Genomic DNA, 24315 nt, shown 5'->3' on the forward strand with positions numbered 1-24315 from the left:
GACTTCGTATATAAAATAGTATTTACTCCGAATATTCAATGCCGGTTTCATTTTAACTTCGAGAATTATATTTTTTTTTTCAAAGGCTTTTGTCATTTCGGGGAGGAAACTTGTATGGCTCTACCATATGTATTATGTACACACTCTAGCGCGTTGGAATAAGTTCTAATGATTTGAGGTTTTATATTATTGTAATACAAATCTTTTTTTTTTTTTTAAATAAATGAGAGGATTGAATTTGTTATTGTATTTATTTCGATTTACTAATAAAGTTATTTAAATACTGCATAATATTTGACTTATGAGTTGTTAGGAGTAGTAATCGCTTATACTAGCAAACTTACCGTTCATACAAATAAAATGCAATGTTTTTCCTTTGTTTGTCGGTACTATCAAGCTGATACCAAAAGAACATATGTTTAGTATAAAAATATCACATATAATACTTTATTATTTTTATCATGACTTCGTCTGATAGACATTCTTATCCTATATTTTTTTAACGAGCGCTTCCATGGTATTAAGACAATAAAAAAAGGCTTAATTAGTGACGGCGTTATCAGCTGTTTATCCTTTGTGGGCAGCACGCGGGGAAGGGTTCTGTCTCGTTGCCCACACTGAAGTAGCCGGGTTCCATACTCGAGACGCACCTTCAGAAAGAAAAGTGTTTTAGAATTTTTATTTTTTTAATTAGCTATGATTCTAAGAAGGTTACCCTTATAATATACAATTATTTATAAAATTTTTCTTCTTCAATTTTTTGTTAGGATTTTTCTGAATAATATAAGAGTTTGGAATTTTGTATTTTAGTCAAATTCTCTATTTTAGTTCTTAATTAATGTTGTTGATTAAATCTTTCAGCGAGGGCGTTAAATGAGCAATGTTTTTTTACATAGTATCTTTCACTTTATTTATAAATTTAATCTTCAATGTTATTCAGTATACAGTTATTTATTCAGTATTCAGTTATTCGAGTATTCAGTGAGAACTTTTTAATTAATTATTAAAGTGAATGATACAATTTTTTTCTGACCCGTCACAATAGTGGTTTTGCAGTGAGTTTCGAGTAAATTATTACAGAATAGCTCCACTGTCTCTTATAAGGATCACATGTATCCTGTATGACAAAAACTGTTCTTGTTTTGACTTAAAAAAAGATTTGGTATTTTTTGTTTATTTAAAAAAAAAAAACAAAGATAAAACACTCGAAGTAACAGCTGTCTAGACAAAGGGTCGACATTCCAATGTTTTTTTGGTGCTAATTTGTCAATTTTTTCGAACCAGCCGCTTCTAATGTCAGTTCTTAAGATTTGTCATCTTAAAAAGTTTGTTTTTTGTTAAGAGTTCTTAAGGATTATATTAAGATAACTTATTTAAGGAGTATTTTTGTTACAAAGTTCTTACTTATCTTACAATTGTATAAATACAATTATATGACAGTAATTTTTTTGTCATTGATATACTTTAGTGTGATGAATATTTTTTTAACGATATTATATTTAAATACGCAAAAGTCTTAGTTCTTAATTTACATTTACATATAATATAATGTCAGGGCCATGTATTTTAAGGTCTTCGAAGTTACAAACTAAGTTAACGTCCTTAAGATATATTTATAGAATTATAAGATTATATTTATAGTATAATGCTGCTAATATAAGAACAGATATATTTTGATAGCGAATGAAAAACAAGGACAGATAGATTACTATAAGTTCTGCTTGGAATAATGTCCGATGTTACTGTTTACTCTCTTGGAAATTCTTTAAACATCTTCATATAAGAAATAATTTTTATATCTGACCTGATAAACAAATTACGTAGGAACTGTTTGTTTACGTTTAAAATGGTTATATATATATATATATAAGATTAGTTTTAATCTATGTTGATATATCTTACATTTTAATTGTAAGAGACACCCTGAGTATCGTAGATTATTTAAGATCAGTAAGTTGCTAAGATTGCCCAGTGGTTATAACGCGTGCATCTTTACCGATGATTTCAGGTTCAAACTTGTGTATATAATTGATCTCATGCTCGGCGGTGAAGGAAAACATCGTGAGGAAACCTGCATGTGTCTAATTTCAACGAAATTATTCCACCAACCCGCATTGGAGCAGCGTGGTGGAATATGCTCCAAACTCCTTTCTCAAAGGAGAGGAGGCCTTAGCCCAGCAGTGGGACATTTACAGTCTGTTAATGTAATGTAAAATGTAAAAAAAACTTGCTAAGCAGGAAAATCATTTCTAAGATGAAGTGAGCTAAAGCCTTCTTTTCGTGTGAGTATAAGATTTGGCTTCTTCCACCACATGTGTCAAAATTTCACTAAAATAAGACACATGTGGACGGAGATTTAAAAACACTAATTAAGCATATGGACATTACACGCTGCCTGAGTTTGAACTCGGAATCATTGTTGCAAATGCATGTTTTTTAACCCCTGGGCTCAGCTCAATCTAACGCAAAACTCAATAAATAATTTTAGCAAAGTATTATAGGGTTAGGAAATTTAAATACATATACAACACAAATACATATATCGTATCTAATAACAATATATATATATATATATACGCATAGTTGCTACGTTTGAATGCATAGTTTTATGCAATAAAAGTTCCAATTGCAAAATCTCACGTAAGGAAATAGGCAGTGAACTTTGGACACGATTCTTTAAACATGTACATGCAAAGTTGTGATGGTTAGCATTTTTATTGCCTCAAATTATTGATACTTTATTATTATCGAAACGAAGTTCCTTATCGCACGACAAACTCTCCACACTCAGTAAGAGAAATAAGTGCTAGACTTCGACTATCAAATCTTTTTTGCTGTATTGTATTCGTTGTGTGTTTATAAGCTTGTCTACGTGTAGGTATGTTAAGGAAGTACATAAGAGGAAGTTTGAAAGTAGCAACGGTGACCGAGAAGCTATGTGGAAACCGGCTGTCATAGTACGGGCAAGTTATGCGGAGGAATGAGTACCATGTTGTGAGGAAGGTCTTGCAAGGAAACGATGGATGGATTGTGTGAAAGACGATATGACTGAAAATAATGTTACTTGTGAGATGACGTCAGACAGAGAAGTATTGAAGAAAAAGACATGCTGCGCTGACCCCAAATAAAATTGGGATAAGGGCAGGAGGATGATGATGTATAGGTATGTCACTAAGTATATACTTGTGGTTTTCATAGTTCGCGTCAGCTGTATTTTAGAATTAAAAATAATGAAAGGTTTATTTTTATAACTTAAACTTATACATAACATAAACATAATCAGCCTGTAAATTTCCCACTGCTGGGCTAAGGCCTCCTCTCCAGTTGAGGAGAAGGTATGGAGCATATTCCACCACGCTGCTCCAATGCGGGTTGGTGGAATACACATGTGGCAGAATTTCGCCGAAATTAGACACATGCAGGTTTCCTCACGATGTTTTCCTTCACCGCCGAGCACGAGACGAATTATAAACAAATTAAGCACATGTAAATTCAGTGGTGCCTGCCTGGCTTTGAACCCGAAATCATCGGTTAAGATGCACGCGTTCTAACCACTGGGCCATCTCAGCTCTCCTTAAACTTATATATATACTAATTAATTTTTTAATTTGTTATTTATTTATTTCATGGTGGTTTTATTTTAATACACAATGCGAAAGTAATTTTGTTACATTCGGGTATCCCACGACAACGTGTCGTTTTGTAAAATTTTTTATTAAATTCAACGTAACCAAAAAAATATAAGTATTTAATTTAGTATGTCCTACATTATATTGTTATTTAACTTACGTCGTTTTTTCGATATAAGTCTCATACTCTTCCTCTGATATTGCATCATGGACTCTAGTACCACTGACATCATGTGCATCCCGTTTACTTCGTGTTAATTCGTCCAATTTAATAACCTTCCCCACTTTTTCCAATTTTAACGTTTTTCTCAAAGACAGTGGCTTCAAAATTTTTGATTTCTCTAACATATTCGCTTTGACTTCATCGAGTACCTTCGCAGATAGTGGTTCGGTTTGCCATTCAGGTAATTCTTTATTTACAGGTTTAATGTCATCTATTCTAACTTCAATTGGTTCATCGTACTTGCCTTCTAATTCTTCTGGATTTGCAATTATAGCGGTACGGGGTTCTTGAGTAGCATATGTTCCATAATACGGTTGAAGATATTGCTTATTTCTATTGTAAGCATTTAATTGAGCCCAGGGATAATTGGTGTAGTAGTAACTAGCTGGATGTGTAAAATTATGATGTACGTAAGAGAACGGATAGGGGAGAAATACAGGTTGGGCAGCGGAAGGTTTCTTATATGATTCTGGGTTGTTATTTGGGTAAGGATTATACCAAACTGGTACAACTGAACTTGCAAGGTTATTATCATTTTTACACGGTTTCGTTTCCTGACGACCGATTTGTTTCGAATTATACGGGTTATGTAAATATGACAACATTCTATGAAAGCTGGATGTTGGGTAATGATGCGACAATGTTCGGAAGTCTCTCTCTTGCGGTCTCTTGTAGTAAGCGTCAGCGTATGGATAAGGGTAAGCTGTTTGTACAACTTTGGTTCCTTCTGTTTTCAAATCGACTGGTTTATTTTTAACGCCGTTGTGTTGAAGCGGCTCATACCAATAGGATATTGAATCTTTTTGGGCCTGAGATGGCATTTTATTTTTAATCTCACCATTTTTAATACTATTAATTGTATCTTTGACTATTTTTTCAGCTTCTGCTATATCTAATTCCTTGTGAATTTCTTGTGCTATATTGTATAGTTCAACAATATCTTCTAAATCACTTTTTTTAATCGTATGAAGTATTCCAGTAATCTTTTCTATTTCTGATTCGGTTAAATATCTATCGGCGAGTTTGGATTTGTTGTTTTCTAATTCTTCTTTTAAATCATTTATTTTATTATCAAAATCTCTGTGAAATACTGGTTGTTTTTCAGGATCAATGTTTTTTATAATAAATGAATTTTCACTCGGACTTATAGACATATCGCCGTTGCTCATAATACTGTATTCTTCATTAAGTTGATGAGAAGTTATGTTTATTCTTATGGGAACGTACTCGGTTTCAGTTAAATTCTTCTTCCTAAGCTTACACGTATAATTCCCACAAAATGTTTCCGATCGCCAAGTCGAGTTAACCGGGTACAGTTTTTTCGTATCCGGATCCTGGCAATATAAACCTGAAACGTAAATGGTTTTCATTGTTTGAATAATTTTAAATATGGAATAGTATTTTGAAATACGAACTTAAATTGTCATTTTCGATAAATGAGACGTCAGAATTGATGACAAGTTAATACTATTGTTTAAATCCAACGTGACGTTGGTAGGATTATTCATTTATATTTTGTACAAAATTCGAAGCTGTAGCGAAACTATAATTATAATTTAATAATTATTGTGTATTATAATTACAACAATACATTTGTCTGCAGCGAGTTTATTTTTTTATTTTAGGTATATATGACAATAAAAATAGTTTATCGTCATAATTTGAACACTTACGTTATTGTGTTTTAATGATTTGTCGGCTAGACAAATAAATACATAATTAGTCGTGTACCAAATAGTTTTCTATCAATTGGTTTGGTATGTCGCAAATAAATCAACAGAGAAAACATAACGTGCTACCTTCTATTAATTTAAATATCGCAAATTGAAAGAGAATATTCGTAATTGGAAATAGATTTTATTATTCTACCGAATTGAAATATTATATGAAAATACGTCTACATGATTGCGGATACAATCTATCTTTTGTCTATCTATTATAATAAATCTGTAACAATTTCGCTCGTGAATAGGAGATGACGTGATTTATATCAGTCATCGATATAGATCGAACGAAATATAAATTATCTTGTTTCGAAAAAGTAGTATTATAGTATTTTTTTTATTTTTGTTCATATTCACCAACAACGTATAACATTTGTATACTATATATGACAGTTTTTAACTTATAAATAACTGATACAAAATGTTAAGCCAATTATTGTTAAATACCGCAAGCAATAAGAATTTTAATAAAAATTAACAACTAAATAGTAGAAAATAAGTAACAATAAAAATATATATCTACATGAAACCAAATATATATAATTCTACTCTAAAGTCTACTTAAAGCTGGAAGGATTAATATTCGGAATTCAGCATGAGAGTTAATTTGACACCAAATTGTAATTATGTCTATCGACTCTCTGTATTTGCGTGAGTTAAAAATAGAGCAGAACCCTGTCCCACGTATATATTACTATACAGATACGTTGACGGCAAGTGATCACTAGCATTCATAGACTGTTTCATAGACTCCGGTGCTGTTGGAAATATCAATCTCTTACATCGCCAATGCGCCTCCAACCTTGGGAGTTAAGATGTTATGTCCTGTAACAATGTCTCTCCATACTTCAAACTGCAAAATATTGCTGCTTGGCGGTAGAATATTGGATATAACCGGACGGGTTGGCACAAAACGCTACCACCAACTAAATTTATTAATGTTAATATTTACAAGGTAGGGCCCTTTGTATGCACCATTGGATGGGTACCGTTCACCCATCAATTATTTTACCGCCAAACATAAATATTTGGTATCACATTGGTGAGCCATCAATATAACATCTTAGATCGTATCGTTGGTAGTGTATTGACGGTACAATTACTACATTAATATTCTTACTAACCATTTGCTAAAGTAACCACTTTTTATCATCTGTCACATTTGCTCATCTGCCTCTTAAATAAATTTAAAAAAAAAACAACCAAGCAATATTCGCTATTGTACTTCATACGAACCTCTAAAATATTATTTAGTATTAAAGTGAACTTACCCTTTATATATGATGTTCCATAAACAATATGCAAGAACACAAACAAACTGCATATAATGTAATAGTTCGCCATTTTATTTTAGAATTAGAATTTAAATACCTACGTCAGGTTATAATTGAAGGCGAGTGGTAACTGCAGAGGTGTCGATTTGACGTATTGTTATGATTCAAACGTGCCTTATACAGCGCTTCTCAATATTTTTTTATATCCAAATATTAAATAGTTTTTTAACTATCTTTTGTTATATATATTATAAGTAGTAGAGGTGATAATGAGGTTTTAATCATAAATTTCAATTAAAATATATATATATATATATATATATATATACAGAAAAAAATCGTAACAGTTTAAATATCACTTTAGAAATATTTTAATGAAAATTTGGTAAAAACTTTTTGTATTTGTAACTTGGATGTTTTTGTGTTTGTTATGTTATACTGCATTGTTAAATACAAAATTTGAGCGCTTTTATTAAACTGTAACTCGAAATTACTTTATTCCACGAAATATATTACTGAACGAAATTCTGGTAGTTCTTACCATTACTCGTATATGTTTGAAACTTAATTTTGGAGTATTTCAAAGTTAATAGAAACAAACGTGACTTATTTGAATTTCGTAGGATTTAAACGTCTAGAAATTTCTTGATGTCAGTGACATACGTGTATCGTAATATTACGGCGGTATCGTAATACGTAGTTCTATTAAGATTCTAAATTTAAAAGTTCATGTGTCTGACAAATAAGATGAAGCTATTACCCTCGCAAAACGAAATGAGCTTAAGTAAATATATTTATATTAAAATAAAATAATCATTTTTGAATCTGACTCGGAAGGAAATTAAAGTAAACTTGTTATTAAATCGAAATTTCAGTTAATTGGCAGCATTATAGAAATTTAGTTTGAGGCTTGTAAAAATCGTACGCCAACAAAAAAATATTTTACTTTGAAAAAAGAATGTTCTATTGCTGTCAATGTGTGTGTTTTTTTATAAAGTTTGAGAATCGCTTTGCCAAGTTATTTGCGAACGTGTTGTAATTCGATATTAATAATCGAAGCGTAATACACGCGTACCGATTTATCAAATTATTTTAAGATAAGATAATTAACTCTAATGCAATGTGTATATTACAATACATTTACAATTAAAATTAATTAATTTATTATATATTCGTTTTATTAATCACAAAGTAGATAATTTACGTGTCATTGTCGTGTCCATTTCATTCGAATATTTCGGTCAAATGTTATTTTATTGTAATGTAATTGACTGTCCGAAGTTTGAAAGCCTCTGATAACATTCACAAACGTGACATAATTCGACGCTCATAATCAAATATAATAAATCATTCCGTTTAGTTATTATATTTTTATATCAAAGAGTTACTTATTTTATTTTAATTATTCTTAAGAATATAGAATGGTTTTGGTATTTTATTGAATTCAATATATTATTATACGTGTGATATATATCTACATAGAATTAAAAACAATAAAGACGCTTCCCACTGTGTGTAAACTACGCAATTTCAATGCGGTATTCCTGTATGTATGTATGTATAAAATGTTAGTAGGTAAAAGCCGAGAAGTTTATTCATTCGTCAAATTTCTAGCTGCAAAAAACAACAACCTTCCTCAATATACAAGTTATATATAAAACCTCATTGTATCGGTGTGACCGGAGATGAGATCGTCAATATTCTAAATTTAAATCGGGTGAAACTTCACGGCGAGGTCTTTTATAACAATTTTATATACCAAAATCTTCTCCGAAACGGGCTGCGTATTTTGATTTTAGTTTCGTATGCGTTGGTTAGTATTTTGTTTAGTTAGTCTTTACAAAGTAAAAGTCTCATTTATTGGTATACATTTTATCTATGTATATTAATATTATAAATGCGAGAGTAAGTCTGTCTGTCTGTTTCGTTTTCACAGATACACCATTTTTATTGATGATATTTAGTACGAAGTAAACTTGAACCTCAATGACGGAGGTGTCCTTTAAGGTGAAAAATTTGTAGATGAAGATTTTTGAAGGATTTTTGTCACAAGCTGCATTTCTCAGGAAATACCGCGGGTTCAGCTAGTTTTTAATAATAATGCATTTAATTCTACTTGGCAAGTTTTATGCTTAATAGCAGTTTGCATTGCTATGTCTGCTTTAAGTGTGAGTGAGCCAGAGTATTTACATGCACAAGGGACATTAGCGGTATGCTTTTGGAATGATTAATGATTTTTATAATGCTTGGTTAATGCAGTGAGACGAAATACATTTATAAAAATCAATGATTGTATGTTAGGTCGGCTTTGAGTTCCATTATATATATATATATATATATATAATCAAAATATACTGTAAATAAGTAGACCTTTACGAGCACTGTTGAATCGTCATTTTACAGAACTGTATATAGTTACTTATTTCCAACATTAGATACGTATATGTTTATTATGTTAGTTAAATACGTCCTATATACATATTCAGCGAACTTGAGACCGTTAATGCCGTGTTAGTAGGTTACACGGGTCATATTTGTTCCAGTTCGAATTTATATACCTATCTAAGATATAATTGATATTATATAATGACGTCTGTCGGGTCAGCTAATAATTACACCAGCAGCCTGTAAATTTCCCACTGCTGGCCTAAGAGCGCGAGATGAATTATAAACACAAATTAAGCACATGAAAATTCAGTGGTGCCTGTCTGGGTTTGAACCCAAAATCATCGGTTAAAATGCACGCGTTCTAACCACTGGGTCATCGCGGCACTATCTCTTATTAAATTGGTCTACATTTTTAATCCTTCCTTACAGTAAAGTTAAGATTAAGCATGCTTTTTGTACTTAGTTATCTCTTAATAATTCTTTGTATTAGTTTTGTTTCCAGTACGTTTATAAAGTGTTAAATAAATAACATATCACATAATGAATGTTGTAGCTTTAAATAAGGCGTATCTTTATCTATCTTTTTTATTCGTTGCATCGTAATTACTCTTATCTGTATCTTGGGCGTGGGTGGAAGTGAACGTCGAGTTTTGTTTCGCAAAAAAATACGAAGTTAAGTTTGCGAAAAGATTTAAACCACATGAGAAATAATTCTTTTTATCTTTAGTTTATATAGATAACTAGTCGTCGCTCGCGGTTTCGCTCGCGTTTGTCGTGAGATGCTAGGCATAAAGAAAGCCTGTCCTTCCTCAGAGTTAAAGTTTGCTTTATATAAAAGTCCATAAAATTATTTTCTGTAGTTTGACCGCGAAAGAGCAACAGACAGAGTTACTTTATGCATTTATTTAGTATAAATTGTTTTGCGTGTGAATTTAAATATGGAATACATCATTTTTTTTTAGAATCAAATCATTAGTTCCGTATATTACACCCTAAATACAAACAAATAATATTACCTCTACATAATATTAGTATAAATGACATCCAGAACATCGATACTTATTGTCGGCCTGAAATCGTTGAATGTCGAAAGAAAGAAATGTCATTATATGAAATTTGTTTATAATAAGACAATTAAACAACATTTTAAAATCAACTCAAAGTAATCTTGTTATTAAACATATAACAATAGAAACATATACAATCAATAACGCTACATACCTTTAAGTAAACTTATAATGTAATCGTAAATCATTCAATAATGTATAACTGCTCCGATTTCAGGAAAGGAAGAATAATTTTACTTTTATTAGTTTAAAATAATTTGGAATGTGATTGGATTGCGACACGATCTTAGTCTAATCAATACAGACAAAATTAACTTAACTTATCGCAGTAATGAAGGATTAAAAATGTAACCCAATTTAGTAAGGTAATGCTGAGGCTCAGTGATTAGAACAAGTAAATCTTATCGAAAGACTCTCTTCGAATTGGAAGCACCACTGATTTTTTTATTTAATTTTAATACGTGTTTAGAATTCACCTCTTTTTCGCGCCAAAGAAAAACATCGATGAATTAAATTCTCCACCAACACACATTTAAAATCCCGAAAATCAGTCCAACCGTTTAAGAGGAGTTCGGAAACCTTTTTAACAGTGCTTTTATTTGATTCCATCTATTATTATGTGGGGGTCAAATGCGATTGGTTTTTAAGCAGGTTCCAAAGATTCGATTGGTCTAAAATTGCAACACAACCATATTAAAATGTTATTCATTTTAGTACAATGGAGAAGAAATACGTTGTTTTTTTATTTGTGTATAATTTACTCTCCGAAAAATATAATCGTATGATAAATAAAAATACATTTACAAAACCTAACTCTCAAAAAGCAGTGAAAACAATTTGAAAAACCTCAGTAATGATTCCGTCATTATCGCTTTAAATCCCGAGCTAATTCCGTCGTATAATTTAACCATTAATACTTTTATCTTCGGCCTGACCTTAAAGTTACAAGTAATTTGTAGCCCTTCTGAGAGCTAATTTGTTTTTTTCAACACCTTCAAGTGTGAGCCCCCGCTGCGAAGGGAAACAGCTTACCCAGTCATCATAGGTACAAATCCAATCCATACAATTTACTTCTTTACCTACAATAAACATAGTTTGTTAGTGATCGTCGTTCTAGTAATGTCATATATTCTGATTGCTTCAATTTTTTTATTGTAATTAAACCAAATTACGAGACAAGCTGAGCCCGCGACTTGGTGCGCGTTTGAATTTAATAAAAAAGCGTGACTTTATTATTATTTTACATATAATTCTAAAATAAAAGTAGCCTAAGTTACTCTTTATTACATCAGCTATCTGGCATGGAAAGTCCCGTCAAAATCGGTCTAGCCGTTCCAGAGATTAGCCGGAACAAACAGACAGACAGACAGACAAAAATTGTAAGAAATGTTATATAGTAAAACGCGGTTATTTTAATATCACAAACAGACACTCAAATTTTTTTATATATATAGATTTGGGTGTCTTGAATTATAAAAATAATAGTATAAATAAAAAAAAATACTTTTGAAGTTCATAATTATACAAATATATCGATATCGTAAAATAATATTATACAATTGAGCTTAAGCTTGTTCATTTACCTTCGTTTACGTCGTATCTTCTGAACTGAGAGCAGTTGAATTTAGAACATGGATAGTTTAAGATACGGAATAGTGGTTTCTAAAAGAAACAAATTGAATCAAAACTACTTTAACGAATAATTGTCAAGAGTAATGAAAGCATGTCTTTTGTAATTTTAGTCAATAAGACTCAATTTGGCGTGCACTAATTTACATTCGAGTATATCATTGTCCGTTCTGTATACCACCCGCTGTTAGAGACATCCTTTTTGATTCCTTTAAGAATTATCATTGAGGCTTCGAAAGCTATATTATTAAACCATTTAATTTTAATTTACATATTATGTATACAAAATTTTGTAGATTATAAAAGGCACTAATTTTTTTAATTTTCGTATAAAAATTGCAAAGGCATTTATTTAAGCTTATTAACATACATAAATTAGTGAATAAACTATTTTGGTTTATCTTATGAAGACAGTGGAGCCATCATTTACAAGGAAATTACTTGGTGGTAGGTCTTTGTGCCAGCTTGTCTGGGTTAACTATATATATCATCATATATTCCACTGGCAAACAGCAGTACTAAATATATGTAGTGTGCCAGTTGGAAAGGTTAAGAAGCCAGTGCAATCCCGTTGAATTGCACTGGCTTTCCAACTGGATGCGCCACCAATCTTGGAATCTAAGATCATCATTATACCTTTATAATGATGATCTTAGATTACAAGATTGGTCGTGCATTGGCGATGTATGGTACCTATTTTAAATAAAAGTAGTAGTCACTCATTAACACATCAAAAATCTTCCCTGCGGTCAAAAGACCGGTCAGTCATGATGATGTACGTTATACCAATGTCGTATCTTGCATAACTTGTATGTAAAATGTAAAAATATTTTAACATAAACAACAAAATAGCAACCATGATATTTGTTCAAACAAAAACGATTTATGGTTTTAAATATACAATAGGCGCACCAGAAAGCGATTTTCATGAGCGTGTGTGTTCGTAAAAGTTGGCAATTCGATTTTATGTCAGATATCCATGCGATGTCTGAGTTATTGTTGACAAAACTGATAAAAATATACTAAACATTTGACGACGTCCGTGGTCGAGTAGTGTGTACACCGGTTTTCATGGGTACGTCACTCCGAGGTACCGGGTTCGATTTCCGGCCCAGTCTATGTAGAAAAAGTTCATTAGGTTTCTATGTTGTCTTAGGTCTGTGTGTTTGTGGTACCGTCGTTACTTCTGATTTTCCATAACACAAGTGCTTTAGCTACTTACATTGGAATTAGAGTAGTGTATGTGATGTTGTCCAATATTTATTTATTTATTAATAAAATAAATATATATATGTCGTATAGAAAATAATCAATAAATAGTCGTTAAATTATCCTCGATGTAAAAAAAAAAATTGTCATTTAGGTATATATTGTTTATACGCACGTGGATAGTGCTTTATTTCATAATTACATTAAATTACTAAGTAAATTTAGTTAATAAAATTCAACATTTTAAGTTAGGAAGAGCCGTGATGGCCCACTGCTCAGAAGACGTGAACGTGACGTGATTATTCCGAATTAAAAGTGGGCTAAGCACCACTAATTTTATGTGCTTAATTTGTGTATAATTGCATCACCTGCAGGTAGCGGATGAAAAGGCTGCCGGTTTTCACCAACCCACATTAGAGCCACGTGGTCTTACATTACATTCTGTCTTAAACTTTACCAATGACTACAGTGAACATCTTATGTCGTACCGTTCTCCTGATTAATGATGGCCATGTGTGGCTATTCCTAAACAAAAACTAGCTAACTGCTCAGGGTATATTATAGTACTAAGAGGTGTTTCACATGGGAACCTTCTATTTCTTCACTCTCATAATCTGGCGCCTTAGCGATTCGATACGCAGGATCATCAAGCGTAAAACCTACAGCTGGATGATTTACACTGTCGACTTCCTTAGAATTTCCTCAGAGAAAAACCGAGTTGAGTTTTCATCCAAGATCCGATTATCTGCAAGTGTACAAAGTATGATAAATGAGGCAGTTGTTAGATCAGATAATATTCTCTGATATACTAAAAATTAAGACAAAACGAAACTAACTAAGATACCCCTTATAAACATCAGAACTTGGTCATTAAATGAAGATACATAACAATATGAATAACAGAAAACGAGAAACAGAGTTACTAAATATAAATTCAACTTGCTTAAACCAAAAGGAAAAGCAGTCGTATTCGGTCCATTTAAAGAGAATCTGTTTAAGACTAAAAGGCTGTAACACTGTGTTTTAGTTGGAATACGTTCGTGTGAGGTTTCGTGATACCAACAATAACCGCTAATGTACGATCGGCACGCGATTCTAACATTTCGACCTGGTTCCCAACGTTTATCCGCCGATTTGTACATTTGTGTTCAGATTTGCGAGTATTGTTTTTTGAAAGGGTCACGTAAGGGTACGGTTGAACAAACTTCGAGCTTTTCACAAGTAAAATGGTTCTATTGACGGTAATAGCAGAAAAAGTACGGGGAGTAATTTCTTTTGTTATCTGAAGTTGTTTGTTATATAATGCCATTGCCTTCGTATTTTCCAGTTGATTTATGTTCGGATTGGCCTATACTTAACGACTATTCCGCTTTGAACACGTGTAAGTGTTTGATGCACTTGACAGGAAATTCGGACTGATTGAACTTTTATCGTCTCTTTTGGGAAGGTTCTCGTGAAATGACTTCTTTTTATGTATTATTGCTTAGAGGTTTATAAGATGTTTTTAAACATACATACAATAACAGCCTGTAAATTTCCCACTGCTGGGCTAAGGCCTCCTCTCCTTTTGAGGAGAAGGTTTGGAGCATAATCCACCACGCTGCTCCAATGCTTGTTAGTGGATACACATGTGGCAGAATTTCGTTGAAATTAGACACATGCAATCCTCACGATGTTTTCCTTCACCGCCGAGCACGAGATGAATTATAAACAAAAAATAAGCACATGAAAATTCAGTGGTGCCTGCCTGGGTTTGAACCTGCAATCATCGGTTAAGATGCACGCGTTCTAACCACTGGGCCATCTCGGCTCACATGTTCTTTAAATCAGTAGTTATTTTATATGAAGTATAGCATAACTATCTACTTATAGCATAATCTTGTTCTATGTTAATTAGGCAAACTATTGATCTAAAAAGATTTTAGACCGCACATTTTTTTTTTTATTATAGACTATAAAGATTGAATCAAAACCACTTTGTGTGATTAAGCATACGCCATTTCCCAACCGGTTTATTTATTTCATTAAATATGCTCTTGGATAAAATGCATTGCTGATAAGGCGAACATATTTGTGAACTTTCAGTCTGAGAGTTTCATGTCATCAAATATGATGCATTAACCGGTCTTCATTATGACTTACTCAACAATAAATAACACGTGCTGAATATAAGAACAGATCAGAGAGGCGATGCAATATATTCACTGGAGGTATTATATATTATCAATTAATGTTTTTTCTTGTTAGTCTGAACGCAAAATATTCTGCCAATGTCACGTAGGAGATTATGATACGAGTTGAAATAATTCAAAACATAATGTATCTAAAACAACGTGATGAGGATTAGTACGTTTTATTATTGTTTGTAGTAAATAATACTAGGCATGTACGGTGATATGGTATATCGCTGTATTGCAGCTGTTGTCCGCGTATCGTCTTTGCCTATGAATAGGGATGATTACTAAACATCATCCTCGTTCGTTCGTCTGAGATTTATCGATAATAAAATAGTATCGAATATTTTTTCCCTTATTCCGTTTATACGGGGACGCTATCTTATTCCACAGATTGTATAAAATTTTATATTATTCTTAACACTTGTTGCTGGTGAAACGATAGACGTTTCCTTCCAAACAATTTACGACAACTCGAGCGAGTGACTCGCCTCGATAAATTGTGATTTATAGATTGCAGGCTGTATTTTTTGTATTATATTTAGAATTTTAAAAGTTTTTATTCCTTATTCTTCTTTCATTCTTCAAAATGAGTAGATGTTTTTTTTTTTAAATAAGTAGGTGAATGTCAATGTGACATATGGTTTTATGTGGACCACACATATACATGGGCAATGTAAGAAACATTAAGCTTCCAATATTGGGATAGATATAGTTATGTCTAACGGGTGATTACACTAGCTCACTCACCTTTCAAATATTAAGTGTTTCTGTTTGGTGGTAGATTATGTAATGCATGGCTGGTACCCAGACGGGCTTGCACTAAGTTTACCACCCAGCAAAGTGTTTCTAAAGTTTAATAAAAATGGTACATATTCGGTTAAGAATAGTAACTATGCATAATTAAGTTACTCAGGGGATACCTTCATAGATATCTGATGGTATCCCATAAAGCGTTTATTTTGTACTCGCACAACCACTCTGTGGAACCAGCTTTCGCCGGCGGTTTTTCCGAACCGATACGACTTGGGAACCTTCAAGAAAAGAGCGTACTCTTTCCTGAAAGGCCGGCAACGCACCTGCAAGCCCCCCGGTGTTGCAGATGTCCATGGGCAGTGGTAGTCACTTTCCATCAGGTGAGCCTCCTGCTCGTTTGCCAACTCTACTAAAAAAAAAAAATTTTTAAAGGTTATGGTTTGTCTCTTATTGTAAAATATATTAACCATTAAAGTTATTACCAAAACTTAAATTGTAAGCCGTTTAATATTTTATATCTGTTTTGTTTAAACGTTCGTAAATATTCTGCTGAGCAAACCATTTAATTAAGGAAGTAACTTAAGTTTATTTCACTACACTGGGTCACTGCGGATCGGTGAAATACGTGTGAGAATCTTATATATTAATAGCGTAAGTCGGTTTTGTCCCAGTGATTATGGGACCACAGCTGCACATAAAAAATGGTCTCATTTTGAAGAGCTCCAGCCGTAAATGTGCAGAAAATTAATTTACTAAATTGTTACAATTTAACAAATAATTAATTTTAGAGAGGGGAAAAAAAGATAAGTACTGATCGGTTAGAGAGCGGTACTATGGCTGTATAAGAAAAAAGTTGTAAACGTAAACATTCTAACTGAACTAATTTATACTATTTGATATTAAAAATTTCATTTAAAAGAGGTTTCATAATTTTGGCGTTAAATTTAGATGAGTGTCATGCAGTTTACAATGAAATGAAATCAAAACAAAACCTGTCATAGGTTTCGAAATTCCTACAAAATCTTTTGAATAAACGCGAAGTTTCGCGGGGGACCTATTAGTATATTGACTAAGGTTTCCATACAATCAATCAGCAAGATGAACAGTTAACTAAATGAAAATATTCTCTTATTCTTGCCCGGATTAAAATCTCGGATATACAGTTATGCTTTTTTCATGTACCAGAATAATTTACCTTCGAATGAAATGTTCTTGAAGTAGAATACAAATTGACTTAATGTACGATTAGTTGGTGTGCTGTAATTTTAGCTCGTTTGTCGCATAAGCATGACCGCAGCTTTATACGGATCCCACGTCACGGTCGCTTTCGCCTCACTCGGTAGCGCAGGTGTGTCTCATCCCTAAGTATTTAAGGGTCTGAACAAAGTTTACGAGTCGCCTCGTAAAACATTGCGAATGACATATTTATTTATCTTCGTTCATTATTTTAATTAAATCATTCCCCTGGCCCGAACGGAAATAACTTAATTTACCCTAAATAATGTTCTTTACAATCCAATTAGACATAACAATGTATGAAGCAAGAGTAATTTATCTTATAACCGCTCAATGATTGAGTTATTCGACCCTATATTTTCCATTCCGTCGGAGTGAAGAACCGAGATGGACTTATGGGTGAAACATGAGAATCTTTATTGATGTTTGTGGGCTGAAACCCACACCAGCACAGAAATTATCATGTGCTTATTCATCTTATGTGTGTTCAAAGTGCATATCGAAGTTGACGTAAGCGAAGCAGTTCAGTTCTAAACCTTTTCAAGAGGAGGGGGACCATAGCCCACTAATAAGACAGTTATAGGCTGTTACTTTTGGAACGAAGTTCTTAAACGCAGCTTGTCACATTGAACTGGTAAAATCTTCACTTAAAGAAAAATCGGTTTCTCCTTCCAGGTGACCTTTCCCTCTCTTTCTTTTCCCTCTCTGTCTCTCTCTTTCTCTCTCTTTCTAATATATACATAATATTATATAAACTTAATTTTTGTTCTTGTTTTAATTCAAACACGATTTATATAACTATTTTGTCTATTAATTAATCTAAAACATTGTTAATTTATTTAATTGTCTTTTATTCAAAACATAAGCTGTTCCATGACACGTCTGGTTTTTTTTACACGGTATTAAGTACTAGCTCTTTAGGACACGAGTAATTAATTTGTACTAGAAGTAATACATTAAAATAACAATAATAAGCGAAATACACAAACTAAATGCACCTTATAAAATAAATAATTACGACGTGACGAAAATTGCATTAACTTGGACTGAAAAATTTACATTTATAATTAATAAAATAAATTCAGTTTACTAATAATTAAATAATCATTTTAATCGCGTTCATTTTCAAAATTCGTTTCAAAATTATGAAATGAGGTTTCAAGTTTTTTTTTTTACATTAATTACTGGCACAGACATAACATCTTAGTGCCCAAAGTTTATGGCACTTTGACAATGTGAGAGATAGACACTTACCACCAGGTATCCCGTTTGACAGTCTACCTGACCGTTTATAATTTAAACTAATATTAGAAGTCAAAAGAACTGTCTGTTTCGTTTCCAACACTCAACCACTGAACCGAAATTGATAAAATTTCGTACGAAGCAAGCATCTCTGAACAAACTCTAAAGAGCAAGCGGAGCCGCGGGCAATAACTAGTGAAATAAGTAAGTATAAATGAGTAAAATGTGCACTAATTAATAGTGCTTCGTTGGTCAAGTTACATTTGTAAAACCTTAGTATTTGTTTGAATTTTTATAGCTAATTTCGTACTTTATATAAGAAAATATAAAATTGGAAATGACCTTTATCCAGGCATAATTCAGTTTATTTATCAGTGAAATATCTAATTAATATGTTATAATGACGATTCGATATAAAACCACTATACACACAGCACATCACATTTCTTAAATAGCCAATGCACCGTCAAGACTATAATCAAACACTGGGTCAATTTTTTTTTCACATCGTTTATAATATTAGTACATATACGTATTTATTTTGATATAAAATAACAATTACGTTTCAATGTACACGTTTTAATTAAAAACGTAATTCGAAATTCGAACGCATTCCAAAATGGAAGTATTAAATATGGCGTGAACAATTTTGACACTTGACACGACTTTGATCGTACCGGCTACATTTTGTATAATTATGTTTTGAAATATGTCATGACCTTTGAACATTTTGACGCAAGGCTCACAGGAATTCAGATATGCATTAATGTTGAATCAAAGCGGTCGATCGTACTTTACCGGCATATGAATATTATAAAATTATCTTATTTTTACATGCTTATATCTAAATATCCCACCAGGCTAAGCAGATGCTTTCTTACGTATTAAAAATAACGCTTGGAACTTATTCCACGCTGCCCCAATGCGTTTTGGTGCATACAAGAATAACGCCCAATATATTTCCTTACGGAGTTTTCGTATGAAAAATCATTATTGCTTTTCCGGTTGTCCGCTAGCAGAGTTTATTTAAGGTAGCGTGTTCTAACAAGTGGCCATTAACAAATAAGTAAGCAGTTGTTTCGATGTTTTAAAAGAATTGAAACCTTAATTTAGACTGTTATTATAAATTTGTGCTCATTCTATAGCAAGATGTTTTGTAAAATATTTAAGAAAGACTCTTAAGTTTGTACATAATTTCCAGGAATCGAACTCGCATACTTTGCTTTTTTTTATTTATTTAATTTACAACATCCACGGGCTCACGGTTGCCCGTACCTTTTTTACATTTAACTTTTATAAATATTGGCGTTTTTATGTTTTATATTTTTACTGAACATCAGCCGATCTTCGCTGGACTTCGAGCTTGTCGTCCTCTTGGAAGACGTGGCCCACACTGACTTTTTTCATTTTAAAATAATATATAAATAATCCATAATCAATAATTTATGATAATATGTAATATATAAAAAATAATGTATATAGTAGTTTTTTTATCCTATTTACTTACATACTTTGCTTATAATTAGCAAGCCTAACTACCATATCGGCATTTGTCTCACAGATTATTTATCTAAAATTTGACGAGATTTCTTTTGCGTAGGATAGAAATTTTTCTCCTCAAATAAACAAAGAATGTTCTCGATCAAAATAATTTAACTGTCCAACGGCATCGTTATCCAAACTCGAGTCTTTTGTACTTAACTATTTTAATTAATCAGTTTCGTCCTCCTGTCAACCTGTTGAAAAAGATTCCATCAATAATATTCCAATAAAAAACGTTGGAATTCAAGAGGCGAGATTAAATGGGTTTGTTAGTTAAATAAAGTAGATCATTTCGAAATTAATGTGTAGAATTTTATGTTTCAGTTCGTGTATACGTATATGTATGTATATATATATTTTTATTAAAATTTATTTAGTTGAGTGTTTAGGTTAATTAGAATTATCTGGACTACGTTATGTTTTGTATAACATTTTTTTTTATTTTGCATTAATAAATGAGTGTTAGTATTTATTCGTTTGCGACTTATATATAGATAATATTAAACTAAATTGACAAACAACAAACAAATCCAAGGTATATACGGTGGTTTAAAAGGCTCTTTCATTCTTTTCCAGTCAAACTTTAGGCTAAAAAATTCACTCGTCTACAGATCTGTCTTAAGCACAACAAGCACTTTGGTGAAAATCACAGTTCTAGTCATCTATCATAAAAAATATTTTTACTAGATCTTGTCTCCACGGCAATAGTCTTAGACTTTACAATTGTCCGTGTACGTTACAAAAACTTCCGGTTTTAGCACGCCCTGGGTTAACAAGCCTGCTCGCCTAAGAATTTAAGAAATGTTAATAAAAAGAAATTTGAGTATTTAAAAAATGATGATAAACAAATAACTCCAATAACAAGGATGTGTAAATAAAAAGCAACACGTAATAACGTCGAATAATCTGTGACATTCGATGAGTGATTTCGAATGTTTCCAAATATAATTGCCAGTACTTTTTATCCGTAACAAATGGGACCGCACTAAATCTCAGTAAGTATGTAAATGGGTCATCTATTTTAATTAGTCGACTCGATTGCGCCCACGTTTGATGTATGGAGTAAGTAGAGTTACATCATTGGTAGACATGGCATGATATTTAAAAAAAATTAACATTTAACAAGAAAATTATTCATATTTTTATAATAAATTATTTAAATTAACCAGACTTCAACATTATTATAATAATTAATTATTACTTATTAGAGATAAAGAGAAAATGAAAAATACATACATATTTACGTATGTGCGTTTAGTTAGTGACATGCGAGTTAACAAAGTTAACAAAGTTACAAAATGCTAGTATCAGATCTTCTTTCTCTGTGTGTAGGAGTGTTTGTATTTTTGTACGTATTTCTATATGTTATACGATATCTGTAATTAATTTAAATAAAGAGCTAAAAATTACGAAATATTTATATACATATATTGTTAATGCCGTAAATAAACTATAAATAAACATTTCAACAATATAAATGTGATCAATCATGAATAGCTTTTTTTGTTGTTATTTTTCAAGAAAACATAATATAGAAAAACGATTGTACGTTCTATCATTTTGTTATGTCTATGGAACCTCGTTACACCTTTCAATTTAATAGGTAGATTCTTCGAACGATATCGATTCTGACGCCCTCACTAGCTTCTTAAGCAATTGTATGGTATTTATAGCTCCGTACTTTAACATTTTTGTTAATTCAAATCATGACAAGTAAATATTTATAGTTAGAATAATTAGTTTTAATAAAACACAATCAACTTTGTTGTCTGTAATTACTTTAGCAAAATAAATTCAAATCTATCCTCTCTGAAAAATGACTATAAAAATCTGGTCCGTCTGGAAAGATGACACCCACTCATCACTTATTCTACAAAATCAAACAGCAATATATCATACAATATTGTTGTGTTTCGGTTTAAAAGGCGAGTGAGCCAGTATAACTACAGGCACAAGGGACATAACATATTAAATCCTAAGGTTGAGGCGTTCGGAATTCTGGGATATTAAAGGTAGTCGGATGGGTGAATGTTAAGTGATCAACATCGCACATAAACATTGACACTGTAAGAAATATTAGTCATTCCTTGAGAAGCTTAGGAGCTGACATGTACCATTGTGCATATAGCTTCTCTACCTACCCAGGCTTGCACAAAGCCGTATCAATTGGACTTTGATTAAAATCCACGTGTAATATAACCTAAAAACTGGTTTTGTCTATAATAAGGAATCTCACCTATTCATGAAAGCAATTCGACGCAACGCTGCGCCACTAGTTCATAAATAATTAATTCTGTTTGTAAATAATGTATTATATTATTGGATATTATTTGTATACAAAAGCGTTACATGAAAGCTATTATAATAAACGATTAAACTAATAACAATTAAACTACAAACCAATGAGTTCGCCATTGTCCGTGTATTAATTTATCTTGTTAATTTAATTTTATTATATTGTTATTATTGTATTTCAATATATGCATGTTAATGTTTTGCGTTCGACAGATGAACGATTATATATTAATTCATATAATGAGATATTCATGTTGCTTTGCTCGTAGAAATGTAAAAAAATATACATTTATAATTCGTAAAAAGCGACTATTATATTTGGTCTGTACTTCCTGGTTTTTTTTTTCTATTTTAGTACCAAGGCTGCCATCTGTGAGTTTGATTTATTTTGATCGATGAATAAAGAAAATTATTGATAAATTTACTACAGCTCTAACAATCGGATACTTGTATTTATATAAATATATAGATGACAACTATCGCCTTTACAAAACGAATTATTTGTTGAGCGTACTCAGCTCCGTGAGCTGCTAGTGTCATCGAAGATCTGCCACGGTGTAGGCATTCAATACTGTTTGGTACACGACATAAATCGATGCAACTGACTGGTCACCTCCAAAATGACAATAAAGTCAACAGATTGAGAACACTACATAAATAATACACGTCGCCGAAATGACTTGTACGACTGACGCACAACAGTGACAACAGTGGGCGCGAGTAGCATGCTTCAACCAGAGACAAAATATCCATAAAAAGAGAGTTTCATAAAACTTGTTCTATATATATATATTATATGTTATTTTTCGGATAAAATTAATTCTTATTGATATACGTATATAAATATTGATGTACGAGATAGGCAGATGCGTAAATGAGCAACCCGATGGTAAGAGGTCACCACCATCCAAAGACATTGGTGCTGTAAAAAATTTTAAACATTAATAAATCACATCAGTGCGCCACCACCCTTTTAAGTGTAGCATAAAAACAATAAGTATTACTATTTGGCATTCGAATATATGAAAAGTGGGTGGTACCAACCCAGACGGGCCGGTACGAAGTCCTACCACCAAGAACTTCATGCTGGTCATGGCAATATCGAGTGAAACTGTGAAGCGCAATCTATATAATAATATTATATACTCGTATTAAAACTTTCCCGTAACGAAATCTTTGGTATAAGTTTTATGTATATTGCTTTAGTATTTTTTTCAGTTAAGCATTACTTATAAAACATATCTTTTATTAATATAGATAGACATATATCTCACGTACTTAACGTGAGATGTCTGGTCGAGTCACTAGTGTAAAAAACTCATTACAAGTTATTTGGCCGCGCTCGGCGAGTTCTCGCCAAACGACTCCGGTAAATCGCGATAGAGGCTTCGTTCCGCTGTTTGAGTCGTATCGTCAAAAGTTTGTTTTCATGACCCTAATTAAGACGGCTAGATACTTTGTGCTATTTTAGTAGAAAATAGGTCTGATTATGCTTGGAATGAGAGATTATGGGACTCGTTTTTGATTGATTTTTTTGGGTATGTTTTAGACCTAGATTTTATGATGAGTTTAGTTTTAGTAAATTTGACTTTATATTCTGAGAACTGTTAAGTCAAATTTCAACAACGAACACACTACTTTTGACGTCCTGATTAAATTTGTCATCTTCCCAGACGCCATGTCTATCATTGATGTTTGTTTAGTTTTGAAATTATCTTTTAAAATGGACTTGGTTTATGTTATTCGTTTTAAGTGTTTCGTTTTTATAATATATTTCGTTACTAGACAAATAATAGATGATAATTTAAAAATAATTACGTATAATTATACGTCTGAATTGTCCGGTCATTGGGAGTCGGATATTCATATATAATTTCAGGCTATTGGAAAAATATTTATATAATGAAGAATTATCATTTACGCTTTC

The 24315-nt window shown here is 32.0% G+C and overlaps 1 protein-coding gene across 1 annotated transcript; it reads right to left on the reverse strand.

Annotated features, from left to right (window-relative positions):
- Positions 1-234: 234 nt before the first annotated feature.
- LOC113397678 (uncharacterized) lies at positions 235-6987 on the reverse strand. Its single transcript, XM_064218663.1, has 3 exons — positions 6848-6987; positions 3790-5200; positions 235-650 (listed from the first exon to the last, which is right to left on the reverse strand). The coding sequence occupies exons 1-3, from the start codon at positions 6918-6920 to the stop codon at positions 560-562; spliced, it is 1575 nt and encodes a 524-aa protein (XP_064074733.1). The 5' UTR covers positions 6921-6987; the 3' UTR covers positions 235-559.
- Positions 6988-24315: the final 17328 nt, after the last annotated feature.

The sequence above is a fragment of the Vanessa tameamea genome, chromosome 23 (assembly GCF_037043105.1).
Source record: "Vanessa tameamea isolate UH-Manoa-2023 chromosome 23, ilVanTame1 primary haplotype, whole genome shotgun sequence".
In the NCBI taxonomy this organism is placed as follows: domain Eukaryota; kingdom Metazoa; phylum Arthropoda; class Insecta; order Lepidoptera; family Nymphalidae; genus Vanessa; species Vanessa tameamea.